Raw genomic sequence first — 19,694 nt, 5'->3', positions numbered from 1 at the left:
AAATAATTATTTATAACCGCTGGAAGTCCATGTTGGTGGAGCTTGTCTGAAAGAACATCAATGGAAACTGAATCAAATGCTCCTTTAATGTCTAAAAATACAGATGCCATTTGTTGCTTTTGAGCGAAGGCAATTTGGATGTCAGACGAAAGCAATGCAAGGCAATCATTCGTCCCTTTATTTCTACGGAAGCCAAACTGAGTATCTGACAACAAACCGTTCGTCTCGACCCAAGTGTCGAGACGTCGTAGAATAATTTTTTCTAACAATTTTCTGATGCAGGACAACATCGCAATGGGTCTATATGAGTTGTGATTGGAAGCTGGTTTCCCCGGCTTTTGAATGGCGATAACTTTCACTTGTCTCCAGTCAGGTGGAACAATATTTTGCTCAAGAAACTTGTTGAACAATTCCAACAAACGTCTTTTTGCGAGGTCGGGCAGATTCTTCACCAAGTTGAATTTAATTCTGTCCAACCCAGAGGCGTTATTGTTACAAGACAAGAGTGCTATAGAAAATTCCATCATTGAAAATGGGTTATTAATAAAACCATTATTTGGAGGAGATTCCCGTATAATGCTTTGCGTAGGAACAGAATCTGGGCAAACTTTCCTAGCAAAGTCAAATATCCATCGGTTCGAGTATTCATCACTCTCATTGCCCACGTTACGATTCCTCATTCGTCTGGCCGTATTCCAAAGAGTGCTCATTGAGGTTTCTCTTGACAAACCTTCGACAAAATGTCTCCAATAGCTACATTTTTTGGCTCGAAGTATGCTCTTGTACTTGGTTTCTAAAACCATAAGTTTTTCAAAATTCTGAGGAGTTCCTCCTCCCCGTTTTAGAAACGTCTTGCAAGCATTTTGTTTTGCGAGTTTAGCCTCTGAGCACTCTTTGTCCCACCAGGGGTTGGGAGGCCTTCTGTTAGTCGTTGGCCCAGGAAAGCGTTTAGTTTGGGATTGTTCTGCTGCCTCCAGAATCGAACAAATAAGGAAGTCATATTCTTCAAGTGGAGGGAGCTCTTCCATTGAATTCAAAATACTAGAGATTCTACTTTGGTATTTAATCCAGTCGATATTTTTTGTCAAATCATATGGATTACTAGCTGAATTAGCAATACATTTGTTACAGCTAATTGAGATGATGATTGGTAAATGATCGCTACCGTGTAAATCAGGCAATATTTTCCAGGTGCAATCTAGTCGAATTGATGTTGAGGAAAGAGATAGATCTAATGCACTTGGGCGTGCAGGAGGTCTTGGGATCCGTGTCATGCTACCCATATTTAATACCGTCATGCTAAAATTGTCACAAATGTTTTGTATTAAAGATGATCTGCTATCATTGTAAACGGAACCCCACATCATTCCGTGCGAATTTAAATCCCCCAGAATCAATCGTGGAGCAGGAGCTACAGTCTGATAATGATCGTTGCTGTGTTGAATTTCCCAAGAGAGAATCGCAAGTTGACAATTATCGCAGAAAATCGAATCGATGATTCAACTTGATGATTCTCATACTAGGTTGCAATATTTCAAAACCCTTGTGTGGAGCATTCACATACATTTTTATAGACACAACTTATACAAAGGTTATATGCGCATAGTTAGAATAAGCGGCAATAGTAAAATGATTCTATCGCAACTGTCAACTGCCTGTATAGAATCGGATCGCGAAACGAGAATAAGCGACCGTTTGTTGCTTCAGAGAGAATCCCCACAGCAGCGTGCTAACTTTTGATTCTCCGAAATGTCATCGAGAGAAATTCGCTCTCGCACTGGTGTCGATTCTATGTTAAATGAGCCATGCCAGGTTTTTGTTGTTGCCAGTGAACGTTGCCAGTGAACGTTCTTTGATACGATAAAAGCCATCCTTGATTTTCACTATGTTTTCAGATGCAACTGTATACTCTTATATGAATAATTTACCTGCCAACAGATATATACTTCTTTGACTCAGTCGATTCATGGGCTTATTTGTTATCTAATGATTCTCGGTGTAAGCCCCAATCTTTATCCGTTTCGGTTGGTTTATAATTTCGATGAACTGTCACCTATGCGATTTTATAATCACAGTTATAATTCTGCTACATATGATGAATGTCTCCTGTTACAGCTGATTTAATGGAATTTAAGAAGTTTCTATAAGTAGTATACTGAGTTGTAGGTAATTCACAAATGATTAGCATTTGTAATGATTTCAGGACACATTTGAATTTGAATTTTATTGATTTAGACTATTGTTTGCCTTTGGATAGTAAAATCAACTGTATTTACATGTACCGATTATCTGTCAAGCAGATCCCTATTCTGAATTTATATCGAATCGAAATATTTCGATCGAATATAAAAACTTGCATCCTGCAATTCGATCGATGCTTTTGTATGGAAAAGTCGAACTCAATCGAGATACAGAATGCAAAATTTCATATTCGATCGAAATAATCCGATTCGAACGAGATACAGAATCGGGGTGTTTGCTTCTGTGGACTTGTTGAAAAACGGACGCACTGTATTGTCTGATGATTCTCCGTTTGAAGTCGCAGTCGCTTTCGATTTTTTTGTTTGTATTTCATTGAATTCTAAATCATGCAATGTTTAAATCGCACAATGTTTCATGTTGTTGGATGTAAACTTGCGTGAACTATAACACTACATTTATATGCTTCTTAGAAGAAATTTATTCACAAAATGTTTTCGAAATGATAAATGCCGTGAAGAACAAACCAACGTTCGTACAAATAACAAACTGATTCACATTTGAATAACTGGATGAAAGTTTGCTTTCAAAATATAAAAATAATAACATCATAATTTTAAGATTATTTGCTATAGTATTACTGGATCCGGGGTCGAGCCGTGCCTTCCATATTTCGGCTAGGCCGACCCAACCGTTCTGACCGACCCGACTCCTACTTTTTTCTTCTTTAGCTATGGTTGAGCTGTACGAAATAGAAAAAAAGTCGGGTTGTCCTACTGCGGATTGACCCTTAATCGTTCTAGAATTAAATGATTCTAACAGTCGAACTATGTAAGGAACGGTCAGCCGCAGGTATTACTAGTAGATTCTTAAACGTGATAGAAAATAAATAAACGTGAGTTGTCAATATTTAGAGATTTTATAAATGTCTATTTAGAGTAATACAATAACAATACAATAACCGCAAAAAAATCTCACAACCGGAACCAATTAAAGCACCTATAACTTATTGGTATCTTGTAGTATGTTAACTGTTGAGGCTGATTCGCAAGTTGTATTGAATATTTCAGAATACGAAAATAATTATTGCATTGTTGAGTTTAGTTTATTTTGAGTTTATATTTCCTTTTGACATTTTGTATTAATCTTGCTGTCAACACTGCCGATTACGATGAGAATAATCCTGTGATAACGAAAACAGTACAACACCAAAAACAGTACAGGCTCGGTGCCCAGCTCGTATCGCGAACTGTCTTGTCTTGTCTTAGCGGTAAACAATAGCCAGCTCAACAACAAAAAATCCTATTCCTAACGTAATCCACATAGTTTTGTTTTACTATCGTAGTATTGAAAAATATTGAAAACTATTTTCACCACTGCTAAAATCAGGTCGAAACACTAAACGCAATTTATTTATATTCATGCACGCATTTATTAAAAAAAAGAAAAATGATGTATACCAAACTATTTTGACCTAATATAATTAAACAAAGAGCATTTACTAAACGCACCAGAAAGAGATTATTTTATAGCATGCTATTCATATGAAGCGACGCCACCTAGGTGTGATTGTCGATGGGATGCCGTTACCGCCAAAACACTCTTATTGCAACCAGCAGAGCGTTGGGTGTAAGTGAATGCAAAAAAAAAATTCGTCGGAGCTGCTGCTTCGATCAGCCATGATATAATGAAACATTCATATTCCTATTGGCAGATTGTCGCAAAGCTGATTTACCGGTAGCGACACCTGCCAATGAAAAATAAAACCAAGAAAAGGAGGATTCTTTCGGAAATTTTCATATCGGCAGTAGTGATTTGCAACATTTTTATCGTTTATTCAATAGTACAAATAGATATCAGCAATAAAAGTACACTCGGAGTAGAAGAAAATCGATTTCAAAGTGATTACTACTACTTTTTTTTTTAGTAAACTACGATTAAACATAGGAAATCTTCAGAAATGTGTGAAATTGGGTAAGGTTAGGTTTTTTCGGATCAACATTTTTTTAAACAGAAACCAGTGTAATGTTGATTTCTCGAGTACTAGAATGTATAGCGATCGAGTACTATTTATTTAGGATACTTTATTTGTTATTTCCAAGCATTTGAAAAATGATATCAAACCAAGTTTAATGCTCTATTCTGAATAAACGGTAGATTTCACACAATGAACTAAGATCAACATTACCACCTCAGAGTAAAAACTTTTTCTTCAACTTCTACTATGATTTTTCAAATGAATTAGTCCGTTTTTATAAGAAATCGTTGAAAATGTGGAGTAATTAGAAATTTTCCTACCGAGCAGCTCTCACTGAAAGTATCATCTATTAACAAGCAGCGCCGCTACATTTCAGTTTTGCGACAATATGCCAATCAACCAATAGTTCGAGTTTGATCACAGTGAAAACCGATTTGTGTCATATACCATTCGACTCAGTTCGTCGAGTACGAAAAATGTCTGTGTGTATGTGCGTATGTGTGTACGTTACGTTTTTTTGCACTAACTTTTCTCATAGATGGCACGACCGTTTTTCACAAACTTTGGTTCAAATGAAAGATCTTGTGGTCCCATACGGAATTCCTGAATTTCATCCGGTTCCGACTTCCAGATCCAGAAATATAGGGTAAAGTGTGTTGAAAATTTTATACCATCACTGAAAAGGGCGAAAAACCGTAAAAAGTTTTCTAAATCGACCTCAAATCTTTTCCAATTGATAGTTTTTATCAGCAGACGGTCAAGAAACCGATTTCTTTCAAGAAACCGGTTATTCTTTTAAGAATCGAAGAAAATTATTTTAAAGAATGCGACAGTATTATATATGATAGTATAATTGATATAAGAAAGGCATCATTACACCACTAGGTGGATTAAAACAGGTTTTTTTTAATTCTTCCAAAAGAAATCATTGAAGCGAAGCGCTTCTTATTTTAAATTTTGAGTAACCATCTAAGTGCAAAGGTACCGTATAAAACAATTGGCTATTTGAATGTTTCCAAAGACAGTTTTCGCTCCAATGTTAGAATACCAGATGATGTTTTCATACTTATTGATGCTCACAATTTGGTTATTTACTTATTGAGTTACAAAGAAACTCGTAACAATCAGAACAATCAATCCCTTAAAAATACCACTTACTGGGTTTAGTAGCTCGTTAAAGAGTAAAATGTAAAAATGAGAGACAAAATTATTTTAAAATTCTTTATTTTCCTTTATAGACTTATCAATTGAACAAATTCATACTTTTGAATTAAAATTTCATTTTGAATTGAATGTGATTCAATTAAAAAATTTTTCTGTCATAGACCTGCAGTTAATAAATGGAACTTATTTGGTTAGGTAATTTTACCTTCAAGCACGTGTCATTAATGCCTTATCACGAACCCATAAGTAGAGTTTTTTTTAATAGTTTTTTCAGAGACTTCGATAGTTTTTACTGTTAAATAAAGAAATACTAAATTGACTGGCCTTGTTTAAGCTTATTTTCAATGAATAGCAAATTCAAAGTTGGGGACGGGTATAGCGTGATGAGTAGTTCACAAAGCCCACTTGGGTTCGATTCCCAACCCCAGAAAATTTTTCTGTCCGAAGTGGCGAATGACAAAAAAAAATCAAAGTTTTTGAATAAGAAAAGCAGGAATTGTCACAAGTGGCACAATATTCCGAAAATCTACACAGGTTTCCGACTTCGTTATCGACGTCGATATTTTAACACGTCACTTTGAGAAGAGAAGAAAATATATACTGAATTGAATCGGATCGGATTGACAATAAATGTATCGAAACAAAACTCATGAGAGGAAGAATTTTCAAGACGTCTTACATATCGAATATTCGCCGACAATATGAAGTGATACAAGCAGATAAATTCAGAGGTAAGAAAAGGTACGTACTTTGGGCTTAGACAAATCCTTCGAACTGAAAAAGAGCACTAAAAGAAAGATTAAAGACGAACCAGAAATGGGCAGAGAGCGAATGGGGGGATACGAAGTTATTTGTACCTCGAGTAGCTGGTGATGGATCACGATCAGAGCACGATCACGATGAGCCGAATTTATTAATTATGTATGTTTGATGCAGTAAAGGGCATCAAGATACTAGGCCGAGGGCTGACAACCTTTTGAATCGAAAGAGCCAAATTCGCTATTTGCAAAACTTCAAACATTTTTAAGAGCCGCAGAATATATTTTTTTGTTTCAATTATAGAGGTCTTAACACCTTAAGGTCATTCGCCTCTTCGGACCAGAAAATCTGTCTGACCCTATGTGCGGGGTTGGGAATCGAACTCAGGTGGCCTACGTGAAAGGCATCGACTATCCCATCACGCTATACCCACCCCCTCGCAAAATATTGTTTTACCAACTACACAAAGTAGTTGAATAATTAAAGTTAGTGTCTTACAGAAACTTATTAACTCCAAATTGCTCAAAATAAATATGGCTTGATTTGATTTACTATAAATATTAAAGTGTTTTTGTTGACCTCGAATTTCTGTAACATGTCAGCAAATTTATCTTCATTTTTTTTAATTGTACTATTCGAGGCAATAGTTGTACTGCTGTAATTCGTGGCAATAGTTGTACTGCTTTTACCGCAATATTGCTTTAGAAATTTAAAATGAAGTAATTTACCGCCAATCTTCGCTTGAAGCAAAATCCAGCAATTACATTGAACACGTCATGTCAATTGTCAGTGCTCTGACATTTATTCTAGCTACTTGTATGTACGAGATTCGATGCGGTCACGCTTGAGAGCGCCACGCTCGCAAAAAAGTATGTCCTTTACGATTTGTTCGTAAAATGTGAGAGCTGGATGTCTTTAAGAAAATTTCATGTATCTGTTTCAGGATTATTAAACAAGAGGTACATTAATTTTATTTAGGTTAAATCGAAAGCGACATCTTTTAGCACACTTTGATTGAATTTCGTCGTTGGGTAATTTTTTTAAAGAAAACTTTTGGTAAACATAAAGAAAAGAATTTGTTAGCCAGATGCATATTTCGCGTAACTGTCTGGAATAAATCGACAATTTTCAACATGTTCGATATATTTCGATCTCAACTCCCTTTGAGTTTTTGATCCAATAAATAATCAGAATGAACATTTAATTCGCTCAATCATCCATAAGAGTTTACAGTGTTTAGAGATCTATTTGGTGGTATTTGACATATCGGCGAAAATATGTTTGCCGAATGCTCTGTAATCAATTCAACTATCGAACTGTAAGATTATGGAAATTCAGTCATTCTTCGTTCTTTTTCAGTATGATTGATGACATTGTCGTGAATACGAATTACTTTACTATGGGGTGCCTTTTCAACATTTACCCTGTACAAGAATGGATAGAACTTAATCATGAATATCTTTTGTTATACTTAACCCAACAACATAATTTTTTCGCCATGCTATCGGAAATATGTTCAGCAATTTGTGATAAAATTTACAGTAGTATGAAATAACCACAGAAAACTTAAAATTATAGTTTTATGAAATCTTTGGTTTCAACGAGTATTTAAAATAAAAACGCGACGATTGTTTGTTTTTCTCGTGCTCGGACGACGGTTTTGGTGCAGTAGGCGACATTCCATTTTCGAGTTACCAACTAGGTAGGTGTAAAATGTAAAAAATGACACTTTTTATTCATTCTAGCCAGAGCACTTGACCTTTTATATCAGTAAATTAATTATACTACTCAATATGCTAGCTTATGAAAACGATTTATATGTTCAGAAGTGTGAAGTTTTATTCGTATTCACGTCATACAGTAATGTCTTTGACATTACCCACCCTTCTTTTTTTCATTGGGATCGAGGGCTATTGTAGTCTTCGTAGTCATAGTCATCTCATTATTAGAGTCATGTTAATTTCCCAATTGCTCGACTTTCAATCTACCAATTGTTATGAAATCGAATACAACATCTCTGTTTCGGCTCTAAAAAGCAATTCGGCAGAAAAAAAATCGAAAACTCGAAGCGAACGCTCCTAATTTTATCTTTCTCTTAAAGTCACGCTATCGAACAGAGACAGCAGATCTCACTTTAACTAATGGTTTTCATATAAGAAATGGCAACTAGAGCTGAGATGAATGTAGGTACTGACATGTGATTATTTTTTGCTATTTGGACCTTTCGATGTTTTTTGGCACAGAATTATTCAAATTTACTACAGATTTTTACTACAATGTTCCTGCCTAATTATGTGAAACCTTAAGACGCTTATAACCTATCTAATGTCAAACCGATTAGGCTGAATTTTGTCTTACGACAGGAAAGAAAAAAGTAATGCTCAGATGAAAGAAGCAATATGCAAAACACTTGTATTTTCTTTGTCGATATGCATAAAAAAAACAGATTCAAGGAAAACGAACAAATGTGCAGCTATTCCAGTGATAAACGAGGCATAAAATAATTATCACACATTAGTATATAATGCAATGTCCTCGTGACAACATCTGCGTACCGATCTTCTCCGCTCGTACACCACAGGAAGATACGAATCGAAGAATCACGCTGCACCGTTCAAGTTTCGATCAAATTGTTCCGCAATTAAAACTACATTATAACTGACAATAAGTACTGTTTTCCGTTAATTAGTTCAATTTTCATCATAAAAGAAAGTGTTGACAAAGTTCTTAGAAAAAGCAAAATAAAACGCACCGGTTCTCGAGATGTGCTGCTGTTGTTGTGTGAAAATATCGTTGAACCTGCTCCAGCGCATCAGCAATGACATAATGGAGCTTGCTTACTGCCAAAGACGGTGGCCACGACCACAGCTCGACATTCACAGTTCGGTTGCGCAAAGTTGCAGCAGCCTCCGAACAACTTCGATACGTGATGAAGATCAATACCAATGTCACCGGCAAATGCACAACACCGGCTCCGCAGTTCAGCCGCCTGATGCGTTGACTACAGTAACAGGTGATTAATTTTGATACAGTAACTTTGTTCCAGCACTTGCTTCTTGTCCTTGGTTACTCGTAAGTAAAAATGATCTCTTCTGTTTACTACCAGAAGCTAGAAATAAAGATGAGAAGCAAGCATCTCTTCTAGTACGGGAACAAATCGAGTGTTTTTTCTCCGATGTCGCCCGGATGTTTTATCTACCACAACTACTCTATTTTAATTGAGCATTACAAGGAAATCAATCAATCAATCAAATGTAACTGCCTAATTGGTAGTGGCAAACCGGAAAATCAACTAACACTAGTCTAATCATTTTCCTCCATCTAACTTGTTTCTAATGCGCAGATGTTTCTGGAGAAAAGAGCACTGACCTGACACGACATGGTGTGTACAACGTAATTTATGATACAGTGGAAGTAGAGTCCTACTATTACAACGTAGATCGTCTGCAAAGTGAGCAACTGCTCAGTGGGCTTCCGAACGGGTCATGTCTGGTGAGACCATTCAAGTTTAAGGTACTATTTACTCATCTTTCTTTGAAGGCTCTATTCATAATCTTAAGAAAACAACAATTAGCGGTTCTTTACACGAGTCAACATTTATATGAAAACTCGTTTTTTAGACAACACAATCAAAAGTGTGATGAAATATGTGCATTGAAATTAAATTGACGTAGGAGGAATCTCCAAAATTAACAACAGACAAGGTGACGAAATCAGAATCGATTTTCTTTGATTTGCCTGAAATTTTATATCATCTATATTGGTAAACCGTTTGTTTTGCTTAAAGTTGCCTATGGTGTCCAAAAAGCAGTTGTAGAAAACCAACTGGACACTCTAAAACCAATTTTATTCAACCTAGTATTTAGTAGTAGCCAGGCGCGTATACAGGGGGGTTCAAAGCCTCTCCGAAAATCAGGAAAATGTTATATGAAAACTCTTCTCTTTGAATGTTTAACTATAAAAATAAACTACTATAAAAATTATAAATCATCTACTCTACTCAGTCGTCTTTGACAGATACATACTTGTTAATGCTTTTAGTAAACAAATAAATAATTCTTGTCGCTAGAGAATATTACCTTTTAAATCTGTAATTATCTTTAATCCACCAGACGATTTATTTCTTTATTCGCTCTAATGCTTGATATAAAAATGCTATAAACTTCAGTACAACAGGCAGCAAAGATGTTAAAACAACTGTCCAACTCCTGGCAGAGATGCCAGGAAAAATTTCCACATCTGCATACTAGATATCCTCCAACGCAAGTGTTAAATTTTATAAGTATGACGAGAAAAAACAAACAGGAAGCACACAATTTTAAAAGTCTGTAAAATTGTATATAAAAGTTTAAAAAATCTGTAAAAAGTCTGTATAATGGCAGTGTGCTTACAAAAGAAATAGGAAAATTTACATGCAAGTCAGCAGCCTGGCATCTGTGATTCCGACGCTCATTACTTCGCTATTCTACGGCGATTCCGTCGCATTCTGTGCCCCGCTAAAAAACACAATATTTTTCGAAAAACGTTCATTGGATAGTAATAGGAAAGTTAATTCGGGCGTATAACTAAAGGGTGATTTTTTAAGAGCTTGAGAACTTTTTTAAACAATAAAACGCATAAAATTTGCAAAATCTCATCGGTTCTTTATTTTAAACGTTAGATTGGTACATGACATTTACTTTTTGAAGATAATTTCATTTAAATGTTGACCGCGACTGCGTCTTAGGTGGTCCATTCGGAAAATCCGCTTTTTTATCGACAAATTTTGTTCAGCGATGAGGCTCATTTCTGGTTGAATGGCTACGTAAATAAGCAAAATTGCCGCATTTGGAGTGAAGAGCAACCAGAAGCCGTTCAAGAACTGCCCATGCATCCCGAAAAATGCACTGTTTGGTGTGGTTTGTACGCTGGTGGAATCATTGGACCGTATTTTTTCAAAGATGCTGTTGGACGCAACGTTACAGTGAATGGCGATCGCTATCGTTCGATGCTAACAAACTTTTTGTTGCCAAAAATGGAAGAACTGAACTTGGTTGACATGTGGTTTCAACAAGATGGCGCTACATGCCACACAGCTCGCGATTCTATGGCCATTTTGAGGGAAAACTTCGGAGAACAATTCATCTCAAGAAATGGACCGGTAAGTTGGCCACCAAGATCATGCGATTTGACGCCTTTAGACTATTTTTTGTGGGGCTACGTCAAGTCTAAAGTCTACAGAAATAAGCCAGTAACTATTCCAGCTTTGGAAGACAACATTTCCGAAGAAATTCGGGCTATTCCGGCCGAAATGCTCGAAAAAGTTGCCCAAAATTGGACTTTCCGAATGAACCACCTAAGACGCAGCCGCGGTCAACATTTAAATGAAATTATCTTCAAAAAGTAAATGTCATGTACCAATCTAACGTTTAAAATAAAGAACCGATGAGATTTTGCAAATTTTATGCGTTTTATTGTTTAAAAAAGTTCTCAAGCTCTTAAAAAATCACCCTTTATAATTCGAAATTGAGACAAAAAGGAGAATTTTTCCCGTCGCTCTAAATGGCGGTTCCTAATTGCAAACACCATACACTCTGTAATTCTGGAACCGGAGGTGGGATCCAGACACAACTCAGAAATCGTGTCGAAGTTTTTAACCATCACTTCCGGATGCAGATTCTGAGGACCGGTATTACCGAAATCAGTTCTTACGATCAGCAACTAACATGACCTACATATTGGAACAGTTTTGAGCGGATTTATGCAGAATTTAAACTTTTTGCATCGTCGCCTTAATTGACGACGTGAAACACTTATCATTCTGTAATAATACCAGAGCCGGAAGTCGGATCCGGGCAAAATTAAGAAATTCTTTATAGAATTTTTTACCCTGTACTTCCGGAACAGGAAGTCAAATCCATATGAAATTTAAGGAATTTCTATGAGGCAAAAGAGCCTTTCATTTGAGCTTGAGTTTGTTAAAATCATTTCAGCCATCTTGGAGAAAAGTGAGTTTTTTGTGACATTTTGTGATACCGAGGAACTGGTTCGAATGTTATATGACAGTTGGATTCGGGTTTCACGGTGATTGCAATGCTTTTCTTTTTGAGTAGAGTACTGGTACTCTCGCAGCTGTATGGAATACTTTTTCGACATGTTGGCAACACTGCTCGTACAAAAGGGGACCAATCCGAGGTTGGTGTGTTTAAAACACTGGACGCAAAAAATGTCGATCGCATATCCCGCCAAATGTGAAATTTGCGTCACAAAAGACAATAGCACCTATAAGACGCTAAATAATTGAAAATTGATTCAGTATAAAGAAATGGCATGCTGTCGAAGGAAGCCTACCTACTGCACGACAATATCAAGCCTCACACGGCCAACGCCACGAAGAAACTCCTGCATTATTTTGGAAGGGACGTTTTGAACCACCCCCGTATTCCTCTGATTCGACCCCTTCAGATTTACATCTCTTCACTTCGTTTAAGGTGCACATGTTTGGGAACAAGCGGACGAGGAGATGAAGAAGTGGACGAAAGAGCTGGCAGGAGATTTCTTCGAGGCAGGCATCAAAAAATTGATCCCACAGCTTACCACTTGCATCGATAGGGATGGTGACTATGTCGAAATAACTTACATATGTACAAGTGTATCCAAACATATTTTTGTTTTCATAATTTTTTTTTGTACCCTGTATAAATTGAGTACAATTACACTTTACTTACTTTACGCATGCCCGGGTTGGCGGTTCGATGCATAGGACACTAGGCTTACAAGCCAGTTGTCGTATGTTCGAATCCCAACATGGAAGGATTCTAAGTGTCAATATGGTCGTATTACTAGCCAGGCAATAATTCATTACGCTATAAATCGGCTGCGAAGTCTGTTGTAACAGAATGGCCAAATTCCACAGAAGGAATGTAATGCCAAGACTTCGGTTTTACATACATAAGTTTGTCCAATAATATTACGTAAACTTCCAGTTTCTAATACTTCAAATAACTAGGGAAACTCACCTAGATTCATGAGTAACGAGAAACGAAGACTATCAATGTTTTTCCTCTGTTTACTATTGAGAAGAGACCTGAGTTACATGTTTACATAATGCAAAAAGTCCCAGACCGAAATGAAAAGCAAAGCAACACTATGAAAACAAGCGCCCGGAAATTTTACACAAAGTTGTTCACCAAACTGTGTTGTATCGTAATGGTTGGCGAAATTTACATCGAGACCGACTTTCGTCAACTTCCCGGGCAGATATATTTCCTTCTATTTACTCATCGCATTATCAGTTTATGTTGAACTACTAATATCACTTCGCAGTTCAACATGAACCTTCAAGCAATTTAATGCTTCTTACAAAACGCTGTTTTACTCCGAAGTGTAACGTGTTTACTAACGTGCTTAATGAACCAAAGTGATGATTTTCTAGCCGTCAACATACAGCAGTTATATAAGTGCTACGGTTTAGGAATCATAACATATTGGCTTAAATGACATGTTCTCCTAGTTATTTGGAGATTTGTGCCTTGCCATGCTACGGTTACTCTCGGCAACTGAACATCGGTTCTTGCAGGGCGGCAAGTTCCATGAAATATTGGGGGGGCACAAAAAATTATTACTACAAACCATTGAACTTTGCTATATATAAAGCATTTTTATAAAGGAAAAGGAGAGGTTAGAACAAATATTAGTAACTTAGTTAAGAAATATGAAAGATTACGGAGACGAACTACGGGGATAACAGAAAAAAGGGTTATATCATTGGATATTTCTAGCAAATTTTCTAATATATTCCAGTTGCCAAAATATTGGGGGGGGGACATGGCCCCTCCAATAAATTTTTTGAGGGGGCAAAAAGTACTTTGCCATCCCCCCCCCCATAGTTGCCGCGCCTGGGTTCTTGTATACAAATAACTAATTTAACCCTCTTTTTACGTGTAGTTTTCGATTCATCAATGCATTAGCAGTTTATGTTGAACTACTAACGCTACCTCGCGGTTCAATATAAATATAGCGGTTTTGCCTTTCTCATATAGAAAGGTTATGCAATCACTGTGAAAACCAACTTTTGAACCGAGGCTCGGAGTGTCATATAGCATTCGACTAAGTACGCAAAATACGCAAAATTTCTTTGAGTGTATGTGGATATGTAACGGTTTTTTAACTAACTTTTCTCGGAGATGGCTGGACCGACTTTCACAAGCTTAGAATCAAATGAAAGGTCTTGTTGTCCCATAGAAAACTCCTAAATATTATTTGTATAAAGACCATTTTTTTTTATAATCTAATACAAAATTCTTGAATTTTGTTTTAATCTAACGTCCGGGTCCGGAGCCGGGGTAAAGCATGCAAAAAAAAAATGAAAATATGCGTAACCGCTTTTACAAACTTAAAGAATGGTCTTATGAATTTCTACAAAACTTCTGAATTTCACCTGAATCCAACTTCCGGTTCCGGAATTATAGATTTTATTTAAAGGTCTTAAGGTTCTGTACAAAACTACTGAATTTCATCGGGATCCGAACTCCCGTTCCGGAATTATAGTGTAAAGTGTGTTAAAAGTTTTATACCATCATTTGAAGGGGCGAAATAAAAAATTTCAAATAATTTTCTAAACCGGCCTCAAAATTATTCTGTTCGATAGCCATTATCAGTAGACGTCCAAAGAAACTTATTTCAGCTATCCTGGCTCGCCGTTTCCAATTCTGGAAGTATATTTTCCCAAAAAAATCTCTTTCACTTTTCTCAGTGATGGTTTGAGCGATTTTCACAAACTTGGGTTCAAATAAAAGGTCCTGTGGTCCCATAGAAGATTTCACTTAAAGGGGCTAAACAAAAAATGCCTCTCTACGGGGCGGGTAGGGTCTAAGACTTTTGAAAAATCATTTACTATTTTCTTTGTATTTTCTTATAGTAAAACATTTCAACAATATTCTGTGAAAATTTCAAGCCTATCGGAACAAAACTCAGCATGTTTTGGGTCTTTATCTTCGCTTATCACAAATTGCGAAGGAGTAAGAGCTCGGCGCACAGGTAAAGATTTTTTGGAAATGTTAGACCCTACGAGCTTCTTATTTTTAAATTTTTTCCTTCAATTCTATAAACAAAAAACTTTAAACGCGTCTTTCTCGAAAGCAGATTTGTAAAGTCCGTGTCCGATGTCATTCAAAAACTACTGCACCAATTTTGTTCAAATTTTGCACACACTTTCTACATATAAAAACCAGACCCCAACGTTTTCCTTTTCGTTGTTTGTTACTTTGGGGAGGTTTTACAGCTACAAAATGGCGAATGTTTTAGTGAAAAAAAGTTTTGACTTTAAATAACCATCAAAAATTAATAAAAAATTAAACAGAAACGTAGGGGTCTACGAAAACTTCTACTCTATCTATACGGGTTTGATTTGTTGAGTTTTGATTAGTCTGCGCTGAGATGCAATGGACACCAAAAGTCATGATTTTTAAGAAGCGTTCTCAAAAATACTTCTTCACCGACGCATTTCTCAATAATTTTGTCGTGAATACGACTTACTTTACTATGGGGCGCCTTTTCAAAATTTACCCTCTGAGAGAGTGATAAGTTTTTGATAGTGAATATCTCTTGTTGTATCTAACGAATCAACATAATTTTTGCTACACCCCATCGGAAATATGATCACAATTTTATGATAAAATTTTCAGTTGTGTGACATAATCTCAAATAATTCAAAATTAAACTTTTCTGAAATGTTTGGTATAAACAAGTATCAATGAAGATAATTCATAAGGCGCGTTTGCCTTTCTCGCATTTTTAAAGATAGCGCAGTGATATGTGAAAAGATTTATATAATCTAATTACCAATAGAATCGAAATTTTTCAACTTAAGCGTGTATAGCAATAGCATTGAAGTATTTTAATAGTACACTATTGAAAAACCAAACAGAACGCGTTCTGAGGAAGAGAACAAAATATCTGCTGCTGTGCAACAAATCGTTCGAGAAAAATGTTCCGAACAGTTCTTAATATCGTAGTGAGTTGCACAATTTGGTCCTTCTGAAAGGCAGAAATGAATCCCGTACAGCATCCTGATAGTTGCAAAGCTAGTTTCGTTTCCGACAAGAGCGATTACGTCCCAGCTGCTAGTCGTTTTCATTGGTGAAAAAAACATCAAAAAGATGACAACGGTGGGGAGCATCACACAAAATCAGCCGTTCTAATGGCTCTAAAAGTTTTCTAAGGAACTATTAGGATTTTTTGCTCGCAAATCGAAGGGAAATATGCTCAGTTTAGAGCAAATCTAAAACTGTTTGATTAGATTTGTGCACTTTTCGCTGTGTGAAATTCACAGTAATCGAGATCAAGCGAAGCCTTCTTTGTATTTGCGAAAAATGCTTCCTTCTGAATGATAGAAACGGATCCCTACAGCATTTTGATAGTTTCTTTGAATGAATTATGCAAATCCAAAATAAAATAATTGACATTAAAAATCTATATGCTGCTATTTTTATAGCAGCATATAGATTTTTAAAAATAGCAGCATATTAGTGCAAAAGCTATAAACGAAATCACGTAAAAAGAAACCTCTTAACAAAAATTGAATCAGTTTGGATTCTATCGCCACTGCGAGGAGATGTATTGTGTGTTGTTTGCAAAGCTAGTTTCGGTTCCGACAAGAGCTATTACGTCTCAGCTGCTAGTTGTTTGCATTGATGAAAAAATAACGAAAAAGGGACAACGGTGGAGAGCATCACACAAAATCAGCCGTTCTAATGGCTCTAAAAGTTTTCTAAAGAACTATTAAAATTTCTTTCTCGCAAATCGAAGCTAAATATCCTCAGTTTAGTGCAAATCTAGAACAGTTTGATTAGATTTGTGCACTTTTCGCTGTGTGAAATTCACAGTAATTGAGATCAAGTGAAGCCTTCTTTGTTTTTGCGAAAAATGTGAAAAAGGGGAGCATATAAAATGTTGCTCGAATGATGCGTTGTATTATGCAAAACGTTTAAGTTTATTTTGTGGAACGATAGTTCTGAAAAAAATTATGTTTTTTTCTTTATTTAGACCCAAACCCCCTATAAGTGATGGTTTAAAAAAAATCTAAATCGACTTCAAAACTACTCCAATCGGTAGTCATTGTCAGTAGATGGCCAAACAAAGCGATGGCGGTAATTCTTTGAAAATCGAAGAAAATTATTATGAAGAATATCACAGTATTATATATGATAGTATGATTGATATGAGAAAGGCATCGTTACTCCACTAGGTGGATCAAAAAAGTTTATAAGGAAGCACAAAGGGCCACCTTTACTTTGGTCTGTTCTAGCATCCTGCCACTACACTAGAAACGTGTTGGAGTTGTACCGCACCAACGGAGTCAAGTTTGAGTCAAGAGATATAAACCCACTAGCTGGTGTTAAGAAATTTTGTTGGTAAAAACAACAAAAATACTGAGAAACTTGAAATAAGGGTATTCTAAATAGAAGATATTCTAGATGAATAGAACAAGCTTTGTAGATCACAACTGATTAGTAGTTTTTCATTCCTTGAAAATTTCAAGATACTCAATGATCAGTTTAATATTGGTAAGTAAATATGTGTGTGCCATTTCCAACGAATACACCCTTTAATGTTGGGCTGGTAAAAATATATAAAAATTCTGTTATTCGATCTAAATTCACAATATTTTCTCGTATTGTGTAGGCCCATTGACATTTGGCATTTCACTAGAGTGATACACGCTGGTGTAAGTTTTATGTCTACACTTGGGATGCAGCAAACGAACACCAAACATAGAGGAAAGAGCACTTCTTCAAAGTGTTAAATAGACAGACTTTGAGTAAGTGATTGTGTTTAAAGAATCTGGTGCGAGTGAACTACGTTCTCTTCGCATGAATCGCTCTCACGTGCTAAATACACCCAAGTGATCACTTGTGCATACTAGTGAGAGAACACTTCTGTGTTTTTTTTTTAAATTTATAGAAGATAGCGCTGGCCTTGCTATGAAAATCTTGTTCACAGCAAGGAAAAGCAAAACGATAAATTGCAGAACCAGATAACCAGAGTGCTCACCGGCTTGTACACTTCGATGGAAATATCTGCGTCCACCTCAGAGAATTTGAGAGCAAAACTATCTATTTCGTGTGAGCCAGTGCTACACGCGAAAGAAAATAAACACGCGCTCTCATGATGCGTGCATACTCTATATAACAGTTGTGTATATGTGTGAAAGAGAAGAGCTTTCATTGACGTTGTCAGTGCGAGGGGAGAAATTACACTTGTTTTTCGTCACACAGAGAAGATGGACATCTCTGGGTCCATCCAAAGCATTAATTTTAGTTTCGATATTTCGAAGCGAAACATGATTTCTGAATAGAATTTCCATTACGACCTATGTTACAATGACAGATTCTCTTTGTTCACTATTTGAAGATATTTATAACTTAAACTATCATATTTTAAGCTCCACTGAAGTAATTTTCGACAAATGCATGAATATTCCGTAATCATTGAAAGAGAATTCAGAAAAATTTCTCCAAAAGTGAAAATAATATTGATAGTCTTTAGTATCGTTTGACCAACTTACAACACAACGATATTTGAAAATAAATTGAATTAACATAAATAAAAGCATTTTTGATCACTAGAAAGCGAGGGCTGCTTTGCAATATAAATACCTTTACCAATAAAGTCAAACTTCAACAATTTGCGTAAGATACTGCAGCCACTGTGATTCCTTATGGTGAAATGCCAACATATTTCTTTTAAATTCCTTCATAATTTTTTTCTAGAAACCACCTTACTTATTATTTTGAATCATAACAGTTTCAGTTTTAAATACAGGTCATTAAATAATTATCATTCCAAAAACGACTCGTACGTATGATCATAATCATAATCATAATATCATAATAAATGTAGTGGAATAGACCCCAACAAAAAAAACGTCATATTCAAAGTTATTTTTCTACTTTCAGCACCACCGAATTCGATACATCCTTACCATCTACGCAGCCAGCAGCCACTTTCACTTATTCATTCGCCAAACCGGTTGCAACGGCACGTACGCCCTAGGTTTGCAGAAACCGAAGGAACGGTACTTCAAATTTGCGGCCGATATTGTCCAATTTTACAGCACTCACCTGTTGGAATGTACCAATGGCACCGTAAAAATTAGGCTTAATTTAGTACCACTCGTAAACGCAGAAACACTCGCTCGCACCTCTAAAGGACAGTGAATCAAAAGCAGAGAAGAGATCGGAAACGAATAACTTTATTGCGTAAAATTCTCTATATGTACATAATATTAACGATGTCTGTCTCGACAAAATAGGTTAAAAACGACGAATTCAATGGAATTATATTGGTTCGAAAGATAAACTTGCACGCAACTAATTTTCTTCCAATTGCTTAATGATATAGCGAAATGCCTTTCAGTTTTGCTGATTAAAAGATTTGAGCAAATGTTGAGGTTATGGTCATCCCTAGGTGGCCACTACGGCTTTGTACACGCAATGGCCGTTCTGCATCAGCGCCGGCCACAGAAAAGCTCGAATGATGTCGGATCGCTTTTCCGAGATGGGGTAGCGTTCGTGCTTCTCTGGCTGCAGCAATCCTAGAATTGTACACATCG

General features: G+C 36.3%; 2 protein-coding genes across 2 annotated transcripts in view; one reads left to right on the top strand and one right to left on the bottom strand.

Moving 5' to 3' along the window:
- Nucleotides 1-8,830: 8,830 nt before the first annotated feature.
- On the top strand, nt 8,831-19,448 carry LOC131440194 (uncharacterized). The gene is made up of 3 exons (XM_058611256.1): nt 8,831-9,113; nt 9,444-9,613; nt 19,039-19,448. Exons 1-3 carry the CDS (start codon nt 8,864-8,866, stop codon nt 19,297-19,299), a joined length of 681 nt encoding a protein of 226 aa, XP_058467239.1. The 5' UTR covers nt 8,831-8,863; the 3' UTR covers nt 19,300-19,448.
- The window catches only part of LOC131440193 (uncharacterized), a 64,850-nt gene continuing 64,510 nt past the window's right edge, over nt 19,355-19,694 (bottom strand). Inside the window, exon 8 of the mRNA XM_058611255.1 lies at nt 19,355-19,676. Within this exon, the coding sequence (XP_058467238.1) occupies nt 19,546-19,676 (131 nt within the window). The 3' untranslated portion in view covers nt 19,355-19,545. The remainder of the gene's footprint in view (nt 19,677-19,694) is intronic.

The sequence above is a fragment of the Malaya genurostris genome, chromosome 1, assembly GCF_030247185.1.
Source record: "Malaya genurostris strain Urasoe2022 chromosome 1, Malgen_1.1, whole genome shotgun sequence".
Classification (NCBI taxonomy): domain Eukaryota; kingdom Metazoa; phylum Arthropoda; class Insecta; order Diptera; family Culicidae; genus Malaya; species Malaya genurostris.
Note: the sequence above shows the minus strand (reverse complement) of the source record. Positions and strands in the feature narration are given on the sequence as shown.